Source organism: Desmodus rotundus, chromosome 3 (assembly GCF_022682495.2).
Source record: "Desmodus rotundus isolate HL8 chromosome 3, HLdesRot8A.1, whole genome shotgun sequence".
Classification (NCBI taxonomy): domain Eukaryota; kingdom Metazoa; phylum Chordata; class Mammalia; order Chiroptera; family Phyllostomidae; genus Desmodus; species Desmodus rotundus.
Genome location: NC_071389.1, coordinates 6,525,840 through 6,544,707, shown reverse-complemented (window position 1 = coordinate 6,544,707; position 18,868 = coordinate 6,525,840). Strand labels below are relative to the sequence as shown.

Below are 18,868 nucleotides of genomic sequence, written 5' to 3'. Positions count from 1 at the left end.
GGCTGAGCGGGAACCGCGCGGAGAGGTGCGCGGGCGTCAAGAGGATGTGCCCAGGCTGCGCGGGGCTGGAGGGGAGGGGGCGGAGGCGGATGAGAGTGAAGAGGGCGGGAGCAACGGGAGGGGGCGGAGGAGGGGCAGTGGGGAGTCGGCTCGGAGGCCCCCCGTGGAGGGGCAGCCCCTGGCCAGGCCAGCCCCGCGCGCTCCCGGCCGGCGCGCCCTCGCCAGCTGCCCTCGGCGTTCCCGGCCGGCTCCCCAGAGGCCTAGCCGCCGCCGCCGCGAGGGCGCGGGGCAGACAAAGGAGGCAGACAAAGGCGGGCGCAGCCGGGCGGCTGTGCCGGCACCGGGCGAGGCGGGCCCACTCCTCCCGGTGCGTAAGAGCTGCCTCGGCGCGGCCCGAGGCGCGTGGGACGGGCGGGGCACGGGAGGCGGTGGCGCATTTGGAGCAGCTCCGCCGGGAGCGGGCGACAAAGGGCCACGGCAGGGGGTCCCTGGCGGACCCCAACAATGAATCGGAGCTGAGCGCTCAGCTGCTGCGGCGTCTGGTCCGGTGGGGGCCGGCGGGTCCCCAAAAGGATTATTCCGCCCAGGCTGTCAAATAGGACAGAAGAAATGCCCGGTGCGAGGGAGGCGGGAGTCAGCACCGCTGAGCCTTTGTAGCCCCGGAAAGTACATGAAGTGGGGGCGGGGGGGGGGCGGGTGGATTCTACGAGAGCTCTCTCTTGCATGTAGGGGTATGGGGTCTTCAAAACGCGACCTGGTGAGATTCCTGGGCGCTGACGGCCTTACTAATGCGCCCCCCCGCCCAAGGAAGCAGGACAAGCCTACCTATCCCTGCTCCCACCCCCCACCCCCCCAGACACCGTTGGCCTCTCGCCACGCCCCGTCCAAAGTCTGGTGCTCCCAGCCCGGCCCTGACGGGACAAAGCCAGTGGCCAGGGACTGGCTCATCCATCACCGCTCGGGGCGCCGTGTCTTGCCGACTCTGGGAGTTCGGGAATGCTGTGTTATGGGTCCCGCTGTCCCCATAACTCATGGCGGGGTCATCGGGGCCTTGGGCGCTGAAAAGATCAAAGAGTGGTGGAGTGGGACCGGCGCGCGGGAAGCCGCATCTTTTCCTTTTCGACTTTTTTTTTTTTTCTTTCTCCAGAATATGGCAAATTATGTCTCAGAGGTTTAAGAGCTCTGCTTTGTAGTCAGGTTGAATGCTTGGGCTCCTCTTCTGATGCCATTTCCCTGGTCTTTGGGCTAGTAGCTTAAGCTCTCTGAGCTCATTACTATCCCTAACTCTCAAGGTTCAAGTGTTAAGTGTGATAACCTGTGTAAGGAGATAACGTTTGTAAGGTCCTGGACCCATAGGAAATGCGCTAGAAAAACCAACTGCTATTGTTATTGTAATGAATCGACTTGATGGGCTTCGGGGTGGACCTGCGAAAGGGTGAGGCTGCTTATTCACCGGAAGGTTTAAATCCCTTATCCCATAATTACCTGTTGAGCACCTGCTGTGCGCCAGCTCTGTTCTGGGCTCCGGGCGCCCCAGTAATGAACAATGCTGGCCGGACTCGCTCCTCTCATGGAGCTTACAGTCTAGTGAAGGAGACAGTGAACAGATATCTATGTAATATGCCAAGTGGTGGTTAGTGCTATGAAAAGCTAAGAAAGTACATGAAAGAGAGAAAACATTGAAGGGGAAGAGTTGTTTTACATAAGGTTCTCAGAAAAGGCCTCTTTGGTGAGGCAGTTTCTTCGGCAAAGAAAATGAGGTAGTGAAATGACTAAGAACAACAGATTTGTTTGAAAAGGAAAGAAAGCAAAGAAAATGAGATGACGAGCCGGGTGGCTGAGAGAAGAGCGATGCAGGCGGGAGAGGCAGTCAGAGGCCTGGAAGCCGCAGAGCTTGGTGTCTGGGGAAGACCAGCAAGGCTGGAGCAGGGAGCGCTGACATTGGAGAGGGGGCCGATCAGGGGAGCCACAAAGGCCACGGCGAGGATGTGGACTTGTAGTCGGAGTGAGATGGGAGCCAGTGGAGGGTTCTGAGCCGTGTGGAGACGTGACCTGCCTTGGGTTTTAACGGTGACTCACTCTGTTCCCTAAAGCTGAGAACACACCGTGGTGGGACAAGCACAAGAGCGGGGAGACCGGTTAGGAGCAATGGCAGAGAAGAGGGGACAGTGACTTGGGCCTGGGAGGGGGACATTGGTCATGATTCTCCTTTCCAAGGATGAAGCTGTGGTCAGGCATTCACTGACCCAGAAGCAAAATCCTAGGGACTCTGGTTCGAATGCTGCCGCCCTGCCTGCTCACCGGCAGGCGGTCTTCGGCCTTGCCCACACTCTGCCCTCTGGCTTCTCCCAGAGCGATGCAGTGGGGAAAGGTGGGTGTTAGGGGAGGCCTGGACTCCTATCCCATCCAGGTTATGGTGACTCTGGGCCTCAGTTTCCCCACCTGTAAAGTGTGGTAGTTGAATGGCCAAAGTGGGAATGACAAAATGTGGTATATTCATACAACGGGCTATTATTTGGTCATAAAACGGAATGAAGTACCAATGCACCTCACATTTGGGTGAATCTTGAAAACTTATGCTGAGACCTGAAAGCCAGGTATAAAAGACCACATATTAGATGATCGAGTTTATAGGAAATGTTCAGAATAGGCAAGTCCATAGAGCTAGAAAGTAGACCAGTGATGGCCAGGGCTGAGGGAAGGGAGACTGGGAAGTGACTGCTAATGTGTGTGGAGTTTTTTCTTTTTGGAGTGATGACAATGCTCTGGAACTAGACCGTGGTGGTTGGCGCACAACTTTGGGACTATCTTCCAAACCACTGACGTGCACACTTTAACAGGGTGAACTGTATGCTTTGTGAATTGCATCTTAACAACGCAGTTATTTTTTAAAAGTTGAGCTGGATCAAGGGGGTTTACCCTGTGGCCCGGGATGACTTCAGAGGGCCTGGACACTCCTAAAATCGTGGAAGACATTTAGTATCTCTGTGCATTTGGGCAGAAGTTCAAAGTTTAAAAAGAGATTAAGAAGTTCCGTCCTGGCTGAAGCATGGGGAGCGCCCAGTGTCACTGGCATTGGGCTTGGGTTGGGGGTCAGCAGCAGACCCCAAGGTCTGGGACAGCTGTGCAGGCCAGGCCTCACACCAGAAGGCCAGACGAGGGAGGAGTGGAACCGTCTGTCTGCTGCAGCCCCTTGTTAGGCATCTTGGGCCGTGAAGATGCACGTCCTCCCTTAGGGTGCCTTGGGGGCTGCCTGCTGCCTGGGGAAATGAAAACGGGATGAGGGCACACAGCTAAGGATGCTTTGGGGGGGGGGGTTGTGAAAAGCATGCTGCCTGGCCCAGTGTTTGCTCCAGGGGCTTAGACAGCATGTGCCAATTTTAATATTGTCATAACAGCCATTCATTGAGCATTTATGTGCTAGGCATTGTACACCTCAAATTTTTACAAGCATTATTTCATTTACTTTTACTCAACTAAATGGAATTTGTACCACTACTATCCCAGTTTACAGACGAGAAAACTGAGGTTCGGAGAGCAAAGGGCCAAGTAGCTGGTGTAGCAACAGAGATCGGTGAGAAACAGCAGGTTGGATGCACGAGCAGCCTGGTGGGTGTGGGGCCGCCTCAGTGAGCACCCACATCCCTTGCTCCTTTTCTAAAGCAGCTCTTTTCTGCATACCATGCTGAATCACTGCAATCAGAGGTCTTTGCTCCTCATCCAGCCTGTTAGGATTTGAGTCAGGCAAGTGGCAATGAGCCACTGTCTGCCACTGTTTCATTCCTCTGTTCTTGCATTCACTCATTTAACATACACTCGTTGAGAACCTAGATTTGGCCAGGCCCTGGGTGAGGTGCTGAACTAAAAGAATGAATGAGGCTGGGTCTTTGCTTAGGGGTTGTTTCAACCGGCTGTGTTCCTGAGCATTGGGGTATCCTTGGGATTGTCACCAGCCTATATGTGGCTGACTCTGTGACCCTCCCACCTGCCTGTGTTTGGTGTCCTAGGAACCTCCAGCAGGGGTAGGCTCCATGATTCAGCCTGTTGGGTATGGGGAGGCTTTGAAAGCATCTTAGGGTCTGGACGCTGTTGTCTGTTGTCTCCCCCAGTTCACTCACTCGGTGGACCCCAGGAGCCCTCGTTTGCCCATGCAGGCCTTCGTCTTTGCAAGGCCTTTCTCTGCAAGATGTTGTTGCATCTTGCCTCCTCTTCAGTTTCAATGTAAATGTCCCTCAGGAATGAGTTTGTCTTTGTTCCCATTGCAGACCCTTGGGGACCTGCTCCAGTTGGCAAATAAGCTCTCCCTCCTCCTAAACATCCATCCTTCCCTCTCAGATGCCCTCCTACATAGTGTCGTTATGGTGAAAAATATGCAAATAACTTTGAAAAACGGAAACACTCTCCCAGCAAATGGGTATTCAAAAATGTAATAAATTAACCCCATAATGTCATCTGGGTCCCTCGACCATCCATCATGCTGACATGATTAAGATATGAAAAGCCAGATGCCTCAGAGCCCTGTGGATGGAAGTGACAGATGAGTTTTCATAGCGCTCCCCTGCAACCCCCTGCCCCTGCCCTATCCCCGGCTTCATGGCCCCCGTGGAACCCAAGGCCACCAGAGGATTAGGGGACATCCATCCAGCCTCTTCATTTCAGGAATGAGAAGAGGCCTCTTTGGGATTAGGGGTCAGATCAGTTTGAATCCCTCATTTGTCTCCCGCCTGCTTTTCTCTGTGTATGGCTGACTTGGAATACAAAGCCCCATACCCAGGCACTTTTATCTATGGGTTTCGACAAGGTGGGTACCCCAGTGTCACAAGGGCTATTGGGACCTCAGTTTCCCAGTTGGGGAAATGTCAAGTGTTGGGTTGTGTGTCCTCCAAGGTTTCTCTGGAGTCCTTGAGCTGTGTGTCAGGAGACCTTTGGGTGGCTTGCACTGCGCCTTCTTAGGGCAGAGGGCTGGGGCTGTGGGCCCATGGAGGGGGCACCTGGCACGAGCCCCATGCTGCTCACACTATGCCCTGGAGGCCACCCCGCAGGAGAAGCTGGGCTCTGAGCTTCTCCATTCCAGGCCCCAGTCCTAAGGGATCCTAAACAAGGAATTGCCTCCCTAAAACTTCCTGTCACCAATGAAAAAGCTACTTGAGTAGCCTCCAGAAAGAGGCGAAGGACCCTCATTTCCCTAGTGGCCAAAGCATCACAATGATTAAATCTCAAGGAGCCAGGGGTCACCTTCTACAAGCCAGTGAGCTGCTTGGCAGGCTCTGTGTGAAAGTGGTCCTCTCACGCATGGCATGATGGGGGCAGGATCTCCATGTCTCAAGAAGAGTTGCTGTGCCCTGCCGAATGCGTTGTCAGGTGCATCAACTCTTGAAATAAATCACCCACCCCTTTGGGTTAAGTGTTGCAGTTTTATGAAATGCAGACTTCCCTTGGGAACAGCCCAAACCAGTTGTGGTGATTCCCACACTTTCTTGGGCATCAGGGCCCCTGGGGAGCCATTAAAGGGCCAGTACCATGCTGTGCACTCTGGCTGAACTGGTAGGTCTGGGAGGCCAGGGTTTCCAGTATTTAATGGGCTCCCCAGGGATTCTGATGCAGATTTCCAAGGACTCCTTTTGAGACCTGCTCTGCTGGCATTCCTGGCTTAATGGGCCAAGCTACACTTTCTCTCCTCTGCCCCCACTCCATCGGAAGTGTGTAAATGAAGACTGGAAGGCTTCTGGGGTAAAGGGTCTCCCACATTCTTGGCTAGATCTGTGTCCCCATAGATGGGTGTGACTTCTGACAATCTCTCAGAGGTCAGAGACAAGGTCCCTGGGGTTCTGGTTCTGCCTTGGTTTTCCCTAACTCCACAGCCATTTCTCTGATCCTAATTTCCCCACCTGTAAAATAAAGGGGCTGAAAATAGGCTGAAGTCCTGAAGTCTGAATAGAAGTCAGAACTGGGTTTGTATTCCAAAGGTGTGATTTTGGCAAATTAGAGAACGTCTCTGCCTGTTTTACCATCTGTAAGTGGGGCTGTATAATCGGTGTTTAGCTCCTAGGGTTAATGAGGGAATCAAAGAAATCAGTGCTTGACATGTAATAAGTCCTCAATCCATGTTAGTAATTATTTTACTATTAATACCCTTCAGGAGTCCATGGGGGGCGGGGAGGGGATGATTCCAGACCTGGAAAGTATAGTGGCAGAACACAGCTCTGCGCGCCCCTCCCCCAATTGTTGTGTGACATTTACTCCACACCTCGTTGGCTCATTTGTAAAATGTGGACAATGAGAGTAACTCGAGTAGAATTGTTTTGAGAATTTAGTGATATAATCCCTGTACACACAGTTAGTGCAGCGTCTGGCACACGGATGAACCTTCATAAAGGCCAGCTATTGTTTTGATGCGTGGGCCCGGGAGGTTTTATCTTCCTGGGAGGTTAAGCCAGGCTGTACAGGTTCCGGGTGGGGGTGGCGGCATCCCAGGTGCACCGTGGTCCTCCCCTCTCCCCGCCCCGGAGCCGGCGGATTCGCTTTCGGTTGGGCAGCTGAGCCCGTGATTCCGGAACTAGCAGTAGATGTCGCTGTCCAGAGTTCTCAGCTGTGGCCTCCACCTGGTTCGCACCAGCAGCACGTACCCACCGCCTTACCACGCCTCCTAAAGTGAGAGAAATGTCCTGGAGAAGAAGATTCGTAGCGATCTGACGTAGAAACCAAAGTTGTCTTTCATCGCGTCCACTCAAAATCGAAACCATGCGGGTTGGCGCAGTATTATCCCTTTCGGGCCCTGGGTCTCTCCAGCTCGCAGGCCGGCCCCGCCCCCTGGCCCCGCCTCTTCCGCCCCCGCCTGGGCTGCTGGGGGGAGTAGGCGTGGCCCGAAGCGCGCTCCTGGACCCGCCGCGGCGCCAGGGACGTCACGAAGCGGCGCCCGGGCCGCGCGGATTGAGCTGGAGGCGCAAGTGGCTGGGTCCGTGGTTCCCCGCGCGGGGGCTGGGCCTCGAGCCGGCAACCGAGGCCAGAGCCGGTACCAGAGGAGGGGAGAGGGTGGAGCCTTATTCCAGCCTAGTTTCTCTTTCCGCGTGTCCCGCTTTCCGCTCCCCGTCCTACGCATCCTGCGGTTACCTCTGCGGTCCTTTTTGCCCGCACAGCTCTGGCCTTTCCTACCACCCGCCACGAGACATTTGGTGAAGTGCCAGTGAAAGCAGGCTGATCGAGGGGCAGCTGATGCCCCGAGCTGTGACGCCAGTGCGGGGGGTCGTTCCCAGCTGCCGTGAGTCTGTGCTCTGGGGAGTGCTGCCCTATTCCCCCCCAGGCGGAGGGGAGGGGCTGTTGAGGCGAGCAGGCCCTGTGGCTGACTAGAACTTTGGAACTAGCCCCCACTCCTGTCCCACCCCTAGGAGAAGGGAAGGATGACTACGCTCACGCGACAGGACCTCAACTTTGGCCAAGGTAGGGATGCTGGACCTGCCTACCTTGGGGGCGAGGGAGGGCGTGGGCCGGCGGGCTTCCCAGAGCACACCGGGTTCTGCCCCCTCGCAGTGGTGGCCGACGTGCTCTGCGAGTTCCTGGAGGTGGCCGTGCACCTAATCCTCTACGTGCGCGAGGTCTACCCAGTGGGCATTTTCCAGAAGCGTAAAAAGTACAACGTGCCTGTCCAGGTGAGTCCCCACAGCCGGCTTGGAGCCACTGGGTCACACCCTAATCATAGAGTGGGTAGAGAGTGGATTTTAAAATTCTGTTCTACCTTCAGGCCTAGCCCCCTTTCTGCAGTGGTGGGGGGTCTTGCCTCCCAGGTCCTTGCAGCTACTGGTAGCCACTCCCACCCCTCACTGCAGTGGTTCATCTCCTTCTATCCCCTCGGAACTGGGAGTTCCCCTCCAGAAGTTAGGGACCAGGCCTTCGGATTAGAGTTGCCTTGGGGCATGATTATATTTTAAGAGTTCTTGAAGCAGCTGGTCAATGGTTGGTTTGGGGACTGGATTCCTGTAAACCTCAGGCACCTTCTTCCTGCCCTCACTTACCCTAATTGCAGGTTAAAAGGGAGACAAAGCCATAAACTACTCTACTCCCAGTCTCTAGAAGTGCCTGCCCCTTGGAACACACTCAGTGAACATTAAGATAAATGACTGAATACTGGAAGGTGGTGGAAGCTTAAAGGGTCTACAGGGAAAAGGAAAAGAGAACAGCACTTACTGAGTACCCACTAGATACATATCTTATTTAATTCTCGCTTTTTCTTTGAGATCTTCATGGATAAAGTTTATTAAAGCTCAGAGAAGTAATTTGCCTGAGGCCACATAGCTCCTTAGTTCCAGATTCTTAACTTTTGAAAACTGATGACATTTCTGGATCCCTTCTCTGGAAAAATGCCCATCTGCCCAAATACATACAATTTAGGGTTTTCTCAGACTCTGGAGGAGCCAAAGGACCCTGCATTAGGAAACTCTAATGCTAAGTGCTAATGTTGAGGCTGAATTCTTAGCCCCATGATGGGAAGTTGGTCTCTTGGGTAAGAAGCTCCAGGGAACTGCTGGGCCTCTCTCCAAAGGCAGATAGGGCCTGGGCTCCTGGAGGGGATGGTGGGTGTCCCCCACTGGTGCTGCAGGCCTCACCAGCCGTCACGGCATTGTGTGCAGATGTCCTGTCACCCGGAGCTGAACCAGTACATCCAGGACACGCTGCACTGTGTCAAGCCACTCCTGGAGAAGGTGAGGCCACCAGCCCCCCAACCCACCTCATTCCCGATATGGGATGGGGTGATGCTGGGCCCAGGAGCTCTGGCTCGTGGATGGTTCTATGAGTAGGGCCTCCCTGGGAGGGTTCTGGGTTCTCATGTCTGCTTCTCAGGCCCACCCCCAAGTTCTGCCTGGGCTTGGCCCATTAGGGTTTCCTCGTCCTATCTTGTCCTGCTCTCTGAGACGTCCTGGAGTCTCTCCCCTCAGCCTGTACCACTCATGTCTGGGAATGCCTACTTGACCTTCTCAGATGTCTCTCTGGGCTTTTGGGGACCCTCGGCCTCGAGGCTGAGCAGGGCTATGAGTGTGCCCTTTCCGTTCCTTGGGCAGGGCGGGGGTGGTGGTGGGTGGGGCATCCACTTCTGGAGTAGGGTATTCCTGTCCTTGCAGAATGATGTGGAGAAAGTGGTGGTGGTAATTTTGGACAAAGAGCACCGCCCAGTGGAGAAGTTCGTCTTTGAAATCACCCAGCCTCCACTGCTGTCCATCAGGTGAGCGGCTGCCCCGCCGTCCCCCAGCTAATGGTGTGAGGTTCCTAGGAATGCCTCTCTTTCATCCCTTTAAGGCAGCTTCTAGTACCTTGGAGAAATGTAAGACTGCCAACCTAACAGGCCACCAAGTGGTCTCAGGACATCACACAGGTTACACGGAGGCCCTCCTGTGTCATACCTGGAAAACCACAGCACTGGTGAATGGCTAGTCCCAGCCTCATCTTACACAGATGGAGAAACTGAGGTCCAGAGATTAACACGGACTACCCAGGGTCTCTCCCACATGGTGGCAGAGCCCGGCCACGACCCAGTGTCCTAACTTCCCAGTCAAGTGGTATAGTCCCTGGTCAATTCGAAGTTGACCTTGGGCAGGACTGTTGGCTGGTCAGCTGCTGGCTTCCTGTGGTGAGGTCAGGACAATAAAATCCATCCCTGTCCCAGTATGGCCTTGGGCAAGACCTTTCCCTTCAGGCTTGGGGTCCTGGTTCCCAGACTGAGGGGTAGGAGGGGGGTACCAGTATATAGGAACCACCTATAAGGAATTCCTTTCTCCCTTTCCCCCATCCTGACTTAATTAGTCTGGGATGGGGCTCTGCATTGGTTTTAAACTTCCCAGATGATAGGTACCTGGGCTCTTAGAAGCCAAAACTCTCAGAAGGACTGGAGGGGCCCTGGACCCCTTGGTTTGCTTCCCGGGGTGACTACTTGCTGGCGGGGGGAGGGGGGGGAGGGCGGGGTCCCCGTGTGATGGGAGGCCTTCCTCTCCTTTCCAGCTCAGACTCCCTGCTGTCTCACGTGGAGCAGCTGCTCCGAGCCTTCATCCTGAAGATCAGCGTGTGTGATGCTGTGCTGGACCACAACCCCCCGGGTGTGCTTCCCTCCTACTGCCTTTTCCCTGGGTGTTTCCATGGCTACCTTGGGTTGGTCTGTGTTCTCAAGTCCCCGTTTGGCTGCACTGAGCCTCGTCCCTTCCTGCCGTTTAGAACTCCTTTGAAAGTCTACTCCCTCCAGGAAGCTTCCCTGGTTGACCCCACCCTGGCTTTAATCTGCCTGTTGACTGTGTCTTAACATTTGGTTTACACTCCGATCTGTGGGGCTGCTGAGCTAGCTAGGGAGGTGGGCAGAGACTAAGCCGAGTGGCAGGTGTGGTGTGGCCCGGGCGTGACCCGACGCCTGCCTCCTCAGGCTGTACTTTCACAGTCTTGGTGCACACGAGGGAAGCCGCCACTCGCAACATGGAGAAGATCCAGGTCATCAAGGTGAGAGGACGCTGGTGTGGGCTGGCAGGCGGGGGCAGCTGGAAGGCTCTGATACGCAGACACCACACTACTTCCAAGGGGGCAGGGGTGTTGCCCGTGGCCACCGCACTTGTCACGTGGCTTATGGCAGTGCCTAGCACCCAGGAGGCTCCCTGTGTGTTAACTGCGTGGCCACAGGCCGGCCGTTGTCAGCACCAAGGGAAGGGTGAAGTGGATGCTGGAGCTGCTGGCTAGGTGGGGGTTCTTCAGGGAGGGGGGTCCTTGCCTACCCATTTCAGAGTTGGTGCTTAGGGCTTATTAAGTTCCTTGGGTTCCCAGCCCAGCTCTGACCTACAACTTGGCCTGTCCCATGGAGGAACCTGGGAATCTGCACTTCCCTGGTGATTCTGATGCTCCCCAAAGTCTGAGGACCCCAGTGCTGGAGGGGGCAGGCAGAGCAGAGGGAGGGCAGTCCAGGGTCCCAACCCCTGCTACACCCTCCTCTGGACTCCCTCCCCAGGACTTCCCCTGGATCCTGGCAGACGAGCAGGACGTCCACATGCACGACCCCCGGCTGATACCCCTGAAAACCATGACGTCAGATATTTTAAAGGTGAGCTGTGTGGGGGCCAGATACGCTTTATTTAGGGTGTGCTGAGGCCTTGTGGACAAGGCCTGGGGGACATTTCCAGGGAGTGCTGGTATAAGGCTCCTCCCATCCTGTGTGTGTGTGTGTGTGTGTCCCCCCCCCCCCCCCCCCCCCCGCCCCGTCCCTTCACTTCTGGCTGTGGCCATGCAACCCGACCCTTGGCAGAGAGCTGCCTGCCAGGGAATCACGGGCTACCACACAGGTGCCCTGACGTGGCTATTTGTTTCTGTCCATTAGATGCAGCTCTACGTGGAAGAACGAGCTCATAAAAGCAGCTGAGGGTGTGTCTGCCCCACCCCTGCAGATGCCACAATTGTCGGACTTTGGGATTCCCTCAGCCTCGGGCAGCGCTGCAGGGCCCCTCAGATTCCAAGTGCTCTTATTGCCTCTATGTATGGACTGCCGGCCCTTCAGCTTAGGGCTGCTCAGGGCTGGCTGTCTTCATGGAGGAACCCCCCCCAGGAAGGCAGGAAGGGCGTGGGACCTGCATTCCCCGGCCTCCTGGGGTTTAGCCGGCCGACACTGTCTCAATACTGCGCTGTGAGTTGTTTCAATAAAGGGCCCCAAGGGCCGACCTGGGCTCTCACCACCTGCAGTGGGAGGGACAGATGCAGCCAAATTCACCCGGGGCAAGGGCCCCTTCTCTACCAAAGTGCCAGAGACCCCAACCTGCCCCCCTCCTAGAGCCAACCCAGGCTGGTTTTACTGAAAACATTTATTATGACAAAATGGCAGAGGCAATACATTTAACAATAAGTTGCAACAGCAAATTACCACAATCTGGTGGGTTTGCCAAAGTTAGAACTGTGGCAGGAGGTCCCTGGGCTGTCAGGGACAGAGGACGGATAGGTAGCTGTCAGATGACAGACTGTCAGGAGGGACTGTAGAAATGAGGTCGGGGGAGGGCAAGCCAGCATCCTCCTTCTGCCCCTACCTGGGCCTGGGCTGGGCTGTGGAGGGCGCCGGGTTCCTGGTCGTCTTAGGGCTGATGACGATGCTGCTGTTGGTGATGCGGGGCCCGTACCAGCCTGCCCAGAACTGGGTGTCATTGCCCCCGTGCTGGAAGAGGATGTGGCGGACGCCAGGAGGGTAGTCGGAGAAGGTGTGGGTGACCTGAAGGGAGGGGAGAGGAAGTGACCACCAGGATGGGGAGGGTACGAGTTCCAGGTGGCAGAGCTGGGGGCAGTGCAGGCCCTGGGAGAAGTGGGAGTGGGTGGCAGGCAAGCAGTGGAGGCCTCACCTCTGTCCATGTGGCATCGTTCCACTGATGGATGGTCACAGGTGGGGGCTCGAAGGAGGCCAAAGTGATGTAGTCAGCTGAGACCAGCTGTACTCGGATGTTGTAGGTGCAGCCACAGTCTGCTCTAGCGGCGAACCTAGGCGAGGATGGGGCTCAGGACTGTGCACCCCAAGACAAAGGGTGGCCCTGGCGGTGGGCAGGCAGCAGGCCTACACATTGGAGCTCCTGAGGTTCATTTCCTGTACAGCCCATGAGGCCCACATTCAGCGCTCCCTGGACCCCGGGAAGCAGTCTGCCTGGGCTGGGCCTCAGTTACTGTGTCTGAGAAAAGGGCAACCCTTCTGGGTATTTCGGAGAAGAGTTCACCTTAAAAAGCAAAGCACAGAGATGAAGGCCCAGGCTGTCAGAGCGGTGTCACCTGTACATTGCAGGGGCCGGGCTGTGGACTCCACGGGAGATTAAGGGAGGGGTGGCCTGGGTGGCCAGGGCTGGCACAGAGCTCGCCCTCCACTTAGCCCTGCTGTTCGCACCCAACCCCCCCGCAGGCCTGTCTGCCCCTCCATCCCTGCCCCTACACTCTCAGAGTGGTGGCCTTGGCTGGGACTGGGGTCCTGCTTCTGCCATGGCCATGTCAAAGCCTGGCACAACTGTGTACGGAGAGGGAACTTGAGAGGCGCAGGTTGCACAGGGACAAGGGGCAGGGGGGCAGATAAGGCATGTGAGTACTGCGAGGTCCAGGTAGGCTGGATCTTGGTTGTCTGTTGCCTGTGTGTGACAACTCATCTGTAGGCCTTGGTCTCCCTATCTGTAAAGTAGGGTCAATGTCCACTGCTAACACCGTGGTGGGGAGGCCGGAAGGTGCTACTGGATGAGCAAGTGGCGATGGGGAGGGGGGTGGCCTGGTTTGGGGGCAGCCCTTGCCTGCAGGATGCTACTGGGCAGAGAGTGGGCACTCGCCCCCGTGTTGTCGGGAAAAGTGGGGGGTGCAGAGGGCGGGGCCCTGGCCGCACTCACCAGTCCGTCACCACTATGTCAGGCCGGAACTCATCCATCAGCTCCTCCCAGTAGCCCTCGGCTTTGAGGTCCACCATCTGGGACTTGAGGCATAAGCTGGGGAGCAGAAGGAGAGGTTTGCATTCCTAGGTATGCTCTGCATGGCCCAGACCCAGGAGGTGGTTCAGGGCACCCAGCAGTGGCCCCTCACTGCTGCAGGACAGCTGCTGGCTGGTGCTGACTCCGGTTCCTAGCTCGGTATAGGCCCATAAAAAACATGCAGGGGGTCTGACCCCTTGTGCCTGGGCAGCATCTGATCCCAGTCCCCAGGCCCAGTCTCCAGTCTCCCAGGGCCCCAGGGAATCCATACTCCTAGGTTAGGGACCGCCTGTAGACACCCTGACAGCTTAACTGCCCCACAGGCTCCCCCCCACCTCCTTACGTTGGTCTCCACCCCGTCAGAGTTTACTTCTGCCCCAGGAGGCAGGAGGCTCTGAGCTTCACGGAGCCCCTGAGGGGGTAGTCCTGGGGTTTGGCCAAAGGTGTCCTAACCCTCTTCCCCCCAACCCAGCCTGCTCGGTTCAATGTGTCTTACTCATAGGATGTGACGAAGTAGTTCCTGACTTTGGAGCTAGGAAAGTCTGTCCCACAGGCTCCAGGTAAGGTCTCCACATTCCATTGGTCGCCCCCATTGGAGTCGATACACCAGGATGTCATACCCTCTGGGAGAGACAGAAGCTGGGTAAATGTAAACGCCCAGCCTGGCTCGCCCCATTTGGTCCTGGGAGGGAGGGAGAAAGGGGCTGCTGAAAGGCAGGGCTTGCTCATGCTCTCAGATCCCAAGCTGTGCACCCTACCTGCACCTGGGAAAACGCCCCAAGAAGCTCAGCTCCTCCAGCCCATTCCCATCTGTCTCCACAGTATCACTTTGATCTGGGTCCCGCCCCTCCCACTTTATCCTTGACTGGCTTGATCCTTAGGTGAGGCCCAGGAAAAACCTCACCTCTTCTCACTTCTGTGTTGCTGAGGACCTCTGGGAAGTACCCAAGTTTCGGTTCTCGGAACATTAAATTAGGATGGTACTTTCGTTCTTTAACATTGATGATTTTTTTAAATTAAAGATTTTATCTGTTTATTTTTAGAGAGCGGGGAAGGGAGGGAGAAAGAGGGAGAGAAACACCGATGTGGATCGGTTGCCTCTCACGCGCCCCACACTGGGAACCTGGCCGGCAACCCAGGCACCTGCCTTGACTGGGAATCAAACAGGCAACCTTTTGGTTTGCGGGTGGGCACTCATTCCACTGAGTCACACCAGCCAGGGTGGTACTTTCGTTCCTAATGGCTCATGTGAATATGTCCCAGTGGGACAACTGACACTGCCCCCCGACATCCTAACCATGTCACGAGATCAGAGGGGCGCGAGGACCATTTACAGGTTTGTCAGTGGGTCCCAGGAAACCTCTGGCCTGGGCGGGAGGGGTAACAGCTGAGAGAACAGGCATCCTTTGGGTGGGTGGTGTGCAGTGGCCCCCATTTGTGGAAGGAATCCCACCAGTGTGAGCCAGCAGGTTACATTCTCCCTCTTCAGACTGAGCTGAGAAAAGCCCTTCACACAACAGCTGTTTCTCACCAAGGCTTTCCAGAACTATCACCAGGGGAGCTTTCCCAAACTCCTTGCTTGCTTCCCCTACAAGGAGCCCGCACCCGTTACCCTAGGGTCTCTGCAGTACAGAAGGCCCAGAGCTGGGCTGTACCGAGCTGTGTGAGCTGGGCTGGTGGCCTGGCTGGGCAGCTTCTGAGAGGAACCTGGGGCAGGTGGAGAGCTCTGAGTGTTGGGGTGCTGGCTATGGGGATTCTGAGGGGCCCGAGGGCCTTCAGCAGCTGGGTGTTTCTGGGTCTCCAGGCAAGACACCCATCTTGCTCGGGCCTAATGTTCCTATCTACACAATGCAGCTGACCCGCCTTAATGGCCACCTCCTGGGGCCCAGGTGAGAGGGATTCTAAGTATACAGACAATGCCTCTTAATCGATTGCTGCCGTAGCCACAGTAAGGAGCACGGTGCCTGGTATGTAGTAGATGCTACACAAAGGAGAAAAACCCTGGTGAATACAAGAGAACGTGAGCTAAACGGGGCCTCAAATTATGTGACTGCAGCCACCTCTCAAATCCCCGTTTTCTTTGTCTGTATAATTGGGATAAGGGAGGGCAGTCCCTTTGGGAAGAGCTCAGGATAGTTCCTGGCACAGAAGCAGCCCTCCACAAACCTTAGGCAGCTCGGACTGGGCTAAAGGGGGAAAGGTGGACCTGCAGTTTAATTATTCAACGGGTGCCTCTGGAGCACCTGCTGTGTGAAGGTACTGTGCATGCTGCATGTAGAGAGGCAAGCGTGAAGTTTGTGGCAAAGAAAAGATAAAAAGGTAATTCTAGGTTATGGAAAGTTCTAAGGAACTAAATGGAGGTGGTAGGACCGAGGTAGGGAACACAGTTTTAGATGGGCCCGGGCAGGTGCCTGAACTGAGAGCTCAAGAATGAGGAGGAACCAAGGGAGCACGGTGGGTGTTAGGTTCTGAGAGAACATTCTGGTAGTGTGGGCACAGCAAATGCAAAGGCCCTGAGGCTTTGACGAGGAAGCAGCCCACCTTCGGCACACGGGTTGCGTAGGAGGTTCCTGCGGAGGCTGCATAAAAAATAGAAGATCTTCCAGTCGGCCACAGGCTGGTCCCAGCCCTCGGTGACGAAGCCCTCCCGCAGGCTCTTGCGCTTCCAGAGCGTCACGACGTCGATGAGGTCGCGCCAGAAACTGCAGACGGGTCGGCAGCGCAGCAGCAGCTGGCGCGCTGGCACGTACGTGAACACCTCCAGCAGGATGTTCTCCGGCAGCTCGTTGATGCCGACCAGGGCCATAGCTGGGGTGGGGGTCAGGTGCGCACACAGGCCTGCGGGGGGCAACGGTGGATAGGAGTGCTGACCAAGGAGGTGGCCGCCTCCCAGATCCCCAGGGCCCCAGGCCAGGGACTCCTAATCCTGCTTGTTGTAAAGTGGGCGGTTAAGACTGAAGTGTCTGAACATCCTTTCAGTTCATAGTAAGCCCTCAAAATACAGACTAATTTTTAAAAATTGATCGGGGGGGGGCAAGAAAGAAATATCAATTTGACGTTCCATTTATCTATGCATTCATTCATTGCTTCTTGCATGTGCCCTGACCGGGGATGGGGGATTGAACCTGCAACCTTGGTATATCGGGATGACCACTAACCAACTGAGATACCTGGCTGGAGCCGGACTAATTTTTTAAGAGCCCTTTCCCTCCCATAAAAAAAAAAAAAATTGCTTAATTTTTAAGTTGGTGCACAGTAAGATCTTGCCAAGGCCACACTGTCGTCTGGGAGCTCTGTAAGGGTTTGTGCTGATATTTTAGTGTTGTGAATTCACTGTTACCAAATCTGTATTACTACGTCACAACTGGATTAAGTGGTGAGGCTAGCACGGAGGAATAAATTGCTTACTTTGGCCTGGAAGCCAGATGTGATAAGCACCCAAGTGAGCGCCCCCCTTCCCTTCTGGGGTGGTCGTCAGGCCAGAGCCACCCTGAAAGGCCCAGAAGCCGAAGAGCGCTTTGGGGGCCCTGAGCAAGGCTGCCTGGGTCTGAATCCTGGCCTGCAGTGACTCACTGGTGAAGCTGTGAAAAGGAGGTGGGAAGTGTCCCAACCTCAGAGGGGCCGGAACAGCTAAATAATGCATCTGGCACAGGACTTTGTTACTTCTGTCATTGGTCCAAAACCAAAACCAAAACCAAAACCAAACCGAAGTCCGTAGTTGTAGAGCTACCTGTCCCCAGGAAGGCTTCCTTCCCTCCACATCTGAACTGCACAAGGGTTTGGACCCACAGTGGCCTGAATCGTGCTTGGGGGGTCCGGTAAGGCAGCTGTCTGAGCAGATCCCCCAGGTGGATAGGGGAGGGAACATTCTGCACCCACACGGAGAAGCACAGGGAAGACTTCTCATGTCCCATAAAGACTGGGACAAAGTGGCAGTTCAGCATCTTCTCTAAACTCCTGTTTGGGGGGACGGGGCAGGGTGGAAGGAGCGTGAGTGCACACACTGTGGCTCCCGCCCAGGGCAGAGCAGTTCAGCACGGCAGAGTAAAAACAAGCATAAATAAGGCACTGTACTCTCTGCAAAGTACTATGATGGATAAAACTCTCCTGTGGCCAGGTCTAATTTTTCAGGAGGAACTGTAAACATTTTTAAAAAGTGAAACCTGTGAATTTTTAAACGTGGGCAACTTCTAAAAGCACGGTCTAGGACTGGGACACCCCTCAGGGGTGTCCAACCTTTTGGCGTCTCTGGGTCATGCTGGAAGAAGAAGAGTTGTCTTGGGCCACACATTAAATACACAAACACTAACGAAAGCTGATGAGCAAAAAATGTTTTAAGTAAATTTACAATTTTGTGTTGTAAATGCCTAGCCATCCTGGGCCGCATGTGGCCGGGGGCTGCAGGCTGGACACCCCTGGCTGTAAGTAAGAGTCGCTGGGCTCTGAGTTAGGTACCAGCAACTCCTCACTAGGGCATCCAAAGCCCGGTTTTTGGCTCTGGTCGCCTGTTATCACTCCCCTCACCCTTAGTTTCTGTCCTTCGTGGGCCTCGTGTCCTGCGTGAAGCCCGACTGAGCGGTGGTAGTGGGCCGCGGAAGGGGAGCCCATCCTAGGACATTCACGCCAGCCTGAAGAAGCCATCTCGCACTTACTGGGCTTCCCACGTGCCCGCCCGGCGTCACGCACTGGCCTTGTCTCCGTGGACCCTCCCAACAACTCAAAGAGCTCCCAAAAGCAGAAGCCGAGGCTCGGAAAAGGCAGGCGCTGGTTCCAGGCCCCGCGGGCGTGGGAGTGCCGGCTAGTCCCAACCATCCGCCGGCAGGGGTCTCACCCGCGAGGTGTGGGCCCGGAGGTTTGGCGTGTTTTCGGGCGGCCCGCAGGCCAGGACGGTGTCGGAGTCAGGACTGGGCGACACGGGATTCCGCGCAGCGCGTAACCAGACCCGAGAGGCCAGCCTCAGCCCTGCGCCCTGCCGGAACCCCATCCCGTGGTCCCGGGAAGCCCTCCCGGCACCCCCCGACCCCAACACACACCCTGCGTCCGCGGTGATGCCCCGGGTCTGCCCCCTTCCCGGCGCGGGACACTCACCCCTCGCCGCGCCCGTCGCCCCTGCCTGCGCTCCAGCTGGGCGGAGAGCTGCGCACGGGGCGGAACCCCGGCAGGGCAGGCGCTCGGCGTTTGGCGGAGCCGGCGCCCCGCCCCGCGGCAGCCTGCGCTCCAGCTCCGCCTCGCACCGACGCATGCGCTGCGGCGGCCTGCGGCCGCGACCTCGACAGCGCGGGGTGACGCTAGGGGAAAAGGGGTTCAGGGCCGCCCTACGGCGACGGCGGCCCTCGTTTCCTAAACTTCAGTCTTTCTCCCCAGGCGGTGGGCGGCTCAGCGGCTGGGATCCATTTTTTCCCTTTGCTTCCTCCCGCCCCCGGCGAACCCGAGGC

General features: G+C 56.2%; 2 protein-coding genes across 3 annotated transcripts; one reads left to right on the top strand and one right to left on the bottom strand.

The window, feature by feature from the left end:
• Positions 1–6: 6 nt before the first annotated feature.
• Positions 7–11,683, top strand: MAD2L2 (mitotic arrest deficient 2 like 2). Of its 2 annotated transcripts, XM_024554231.3 has the most exons (10): positions 6,850–7,012; positions 7,137–7,258; positions 7,386–7,437; positions 7,528–7,646; positions 8,625–8,696; positions 9,114–9,214; positions 9,988–10,082; positions 10,400–10,473; positions 10,973–11,065; positions 11,339–11,683. In XM_024554231.3, the coding sequence occupies exons 3-10, from the start codon at positions 7,398–7,400 to the stop codon at positions 11,378–11,380; spliced, it is 636 nt and encodes a 211-aa protein (XP_024409999.1). In that variant the 5' UTR covers positions 6,850–7,012; positions 7,137–7,258; positions 7,386–7,397; the 3' UTR covers positions 11,381–11,683. The 2 variants fall into 2 exon arrangements, with proteins under 2 accessions (XP_053776770.1, XP_024409999.1); XM_053920795.1 differs by lacking the exons at positions 6,850–7,012; positions 7,137–7,258 and adding an exon at positions 7–25.
• On the bottom strand, positions 11,559–18,593 carry LOC112299112 (F-box only protein 6). The gene is made up of 7 exons (XM_024554230.3): positions 18,522–18,593; positions 15,975–16,271; positions 13,930–14,056; positions 13,356–13,451; positions 12,342–12,477; positions 12,036–12,214; positions 11,559–11,691 (listed from the first exon to the last, which is right to left on the bottom strand). Exons 2-7 carry the CDS (start codon positions 16,237–16,239, stop codon positions 11,685–11,687), a joined length of 810 nt encoding a protein of 269 aa, XP_024409998.1. The 5' UTR covers positions 16,240–16,271; positions 18,522–18,593; the 3' UTR covers positions 11,559–11,684.
• Between the last annotated feature and the right edge of the window lie 275 nt (positions 18,594–18,868).

Bases quoted from the DNA above. Each gene is read 5' to 3' on its own strand.
- MAD2L2 (XM_053920795.1), top strand. From the start codon at position 7,398: ATGACTACGCTCACGCGACAGGACCTCAACTTTGGCCAAG. The intron at 8,697-9,113 runs GTGAGGCCACCA...CTGTCCTTGCAG, and splicing joins TCAAGCCACTCCTGGAGAAG to AATGATGTGGAGAAAGTGGT. The intron at 11,066-11,338 runs GTGAGCTGTGTG...TCTGTCCATTAG, and splicing joins TGACGTCAGATATTTTAAAG to ATGCAGCTCTACGTGGAAGA.
- LOC112299112 (XM_024554230.3), bottom strand. From the start codon at position 16,239: ATGGCCCTGGTCGGCATCAACGAGCTGCCGGAGAACATCCTGCTGGAG. The intron at 14,057-15,974 runs GTGGGCTGCTTC...TGTCTCTCCCAG, and splicing joins ACGCAACCCGTGTGCCGAAG to AGGGTATGACATCCTGGTGT. The intron at 13,452-13,929 runs GTAAGACACATT...TCTGCTCCCCAG, and splicing joins TACTTCGTCACATCCTATGA to CTTATGCCTCAAGTCCCAGA.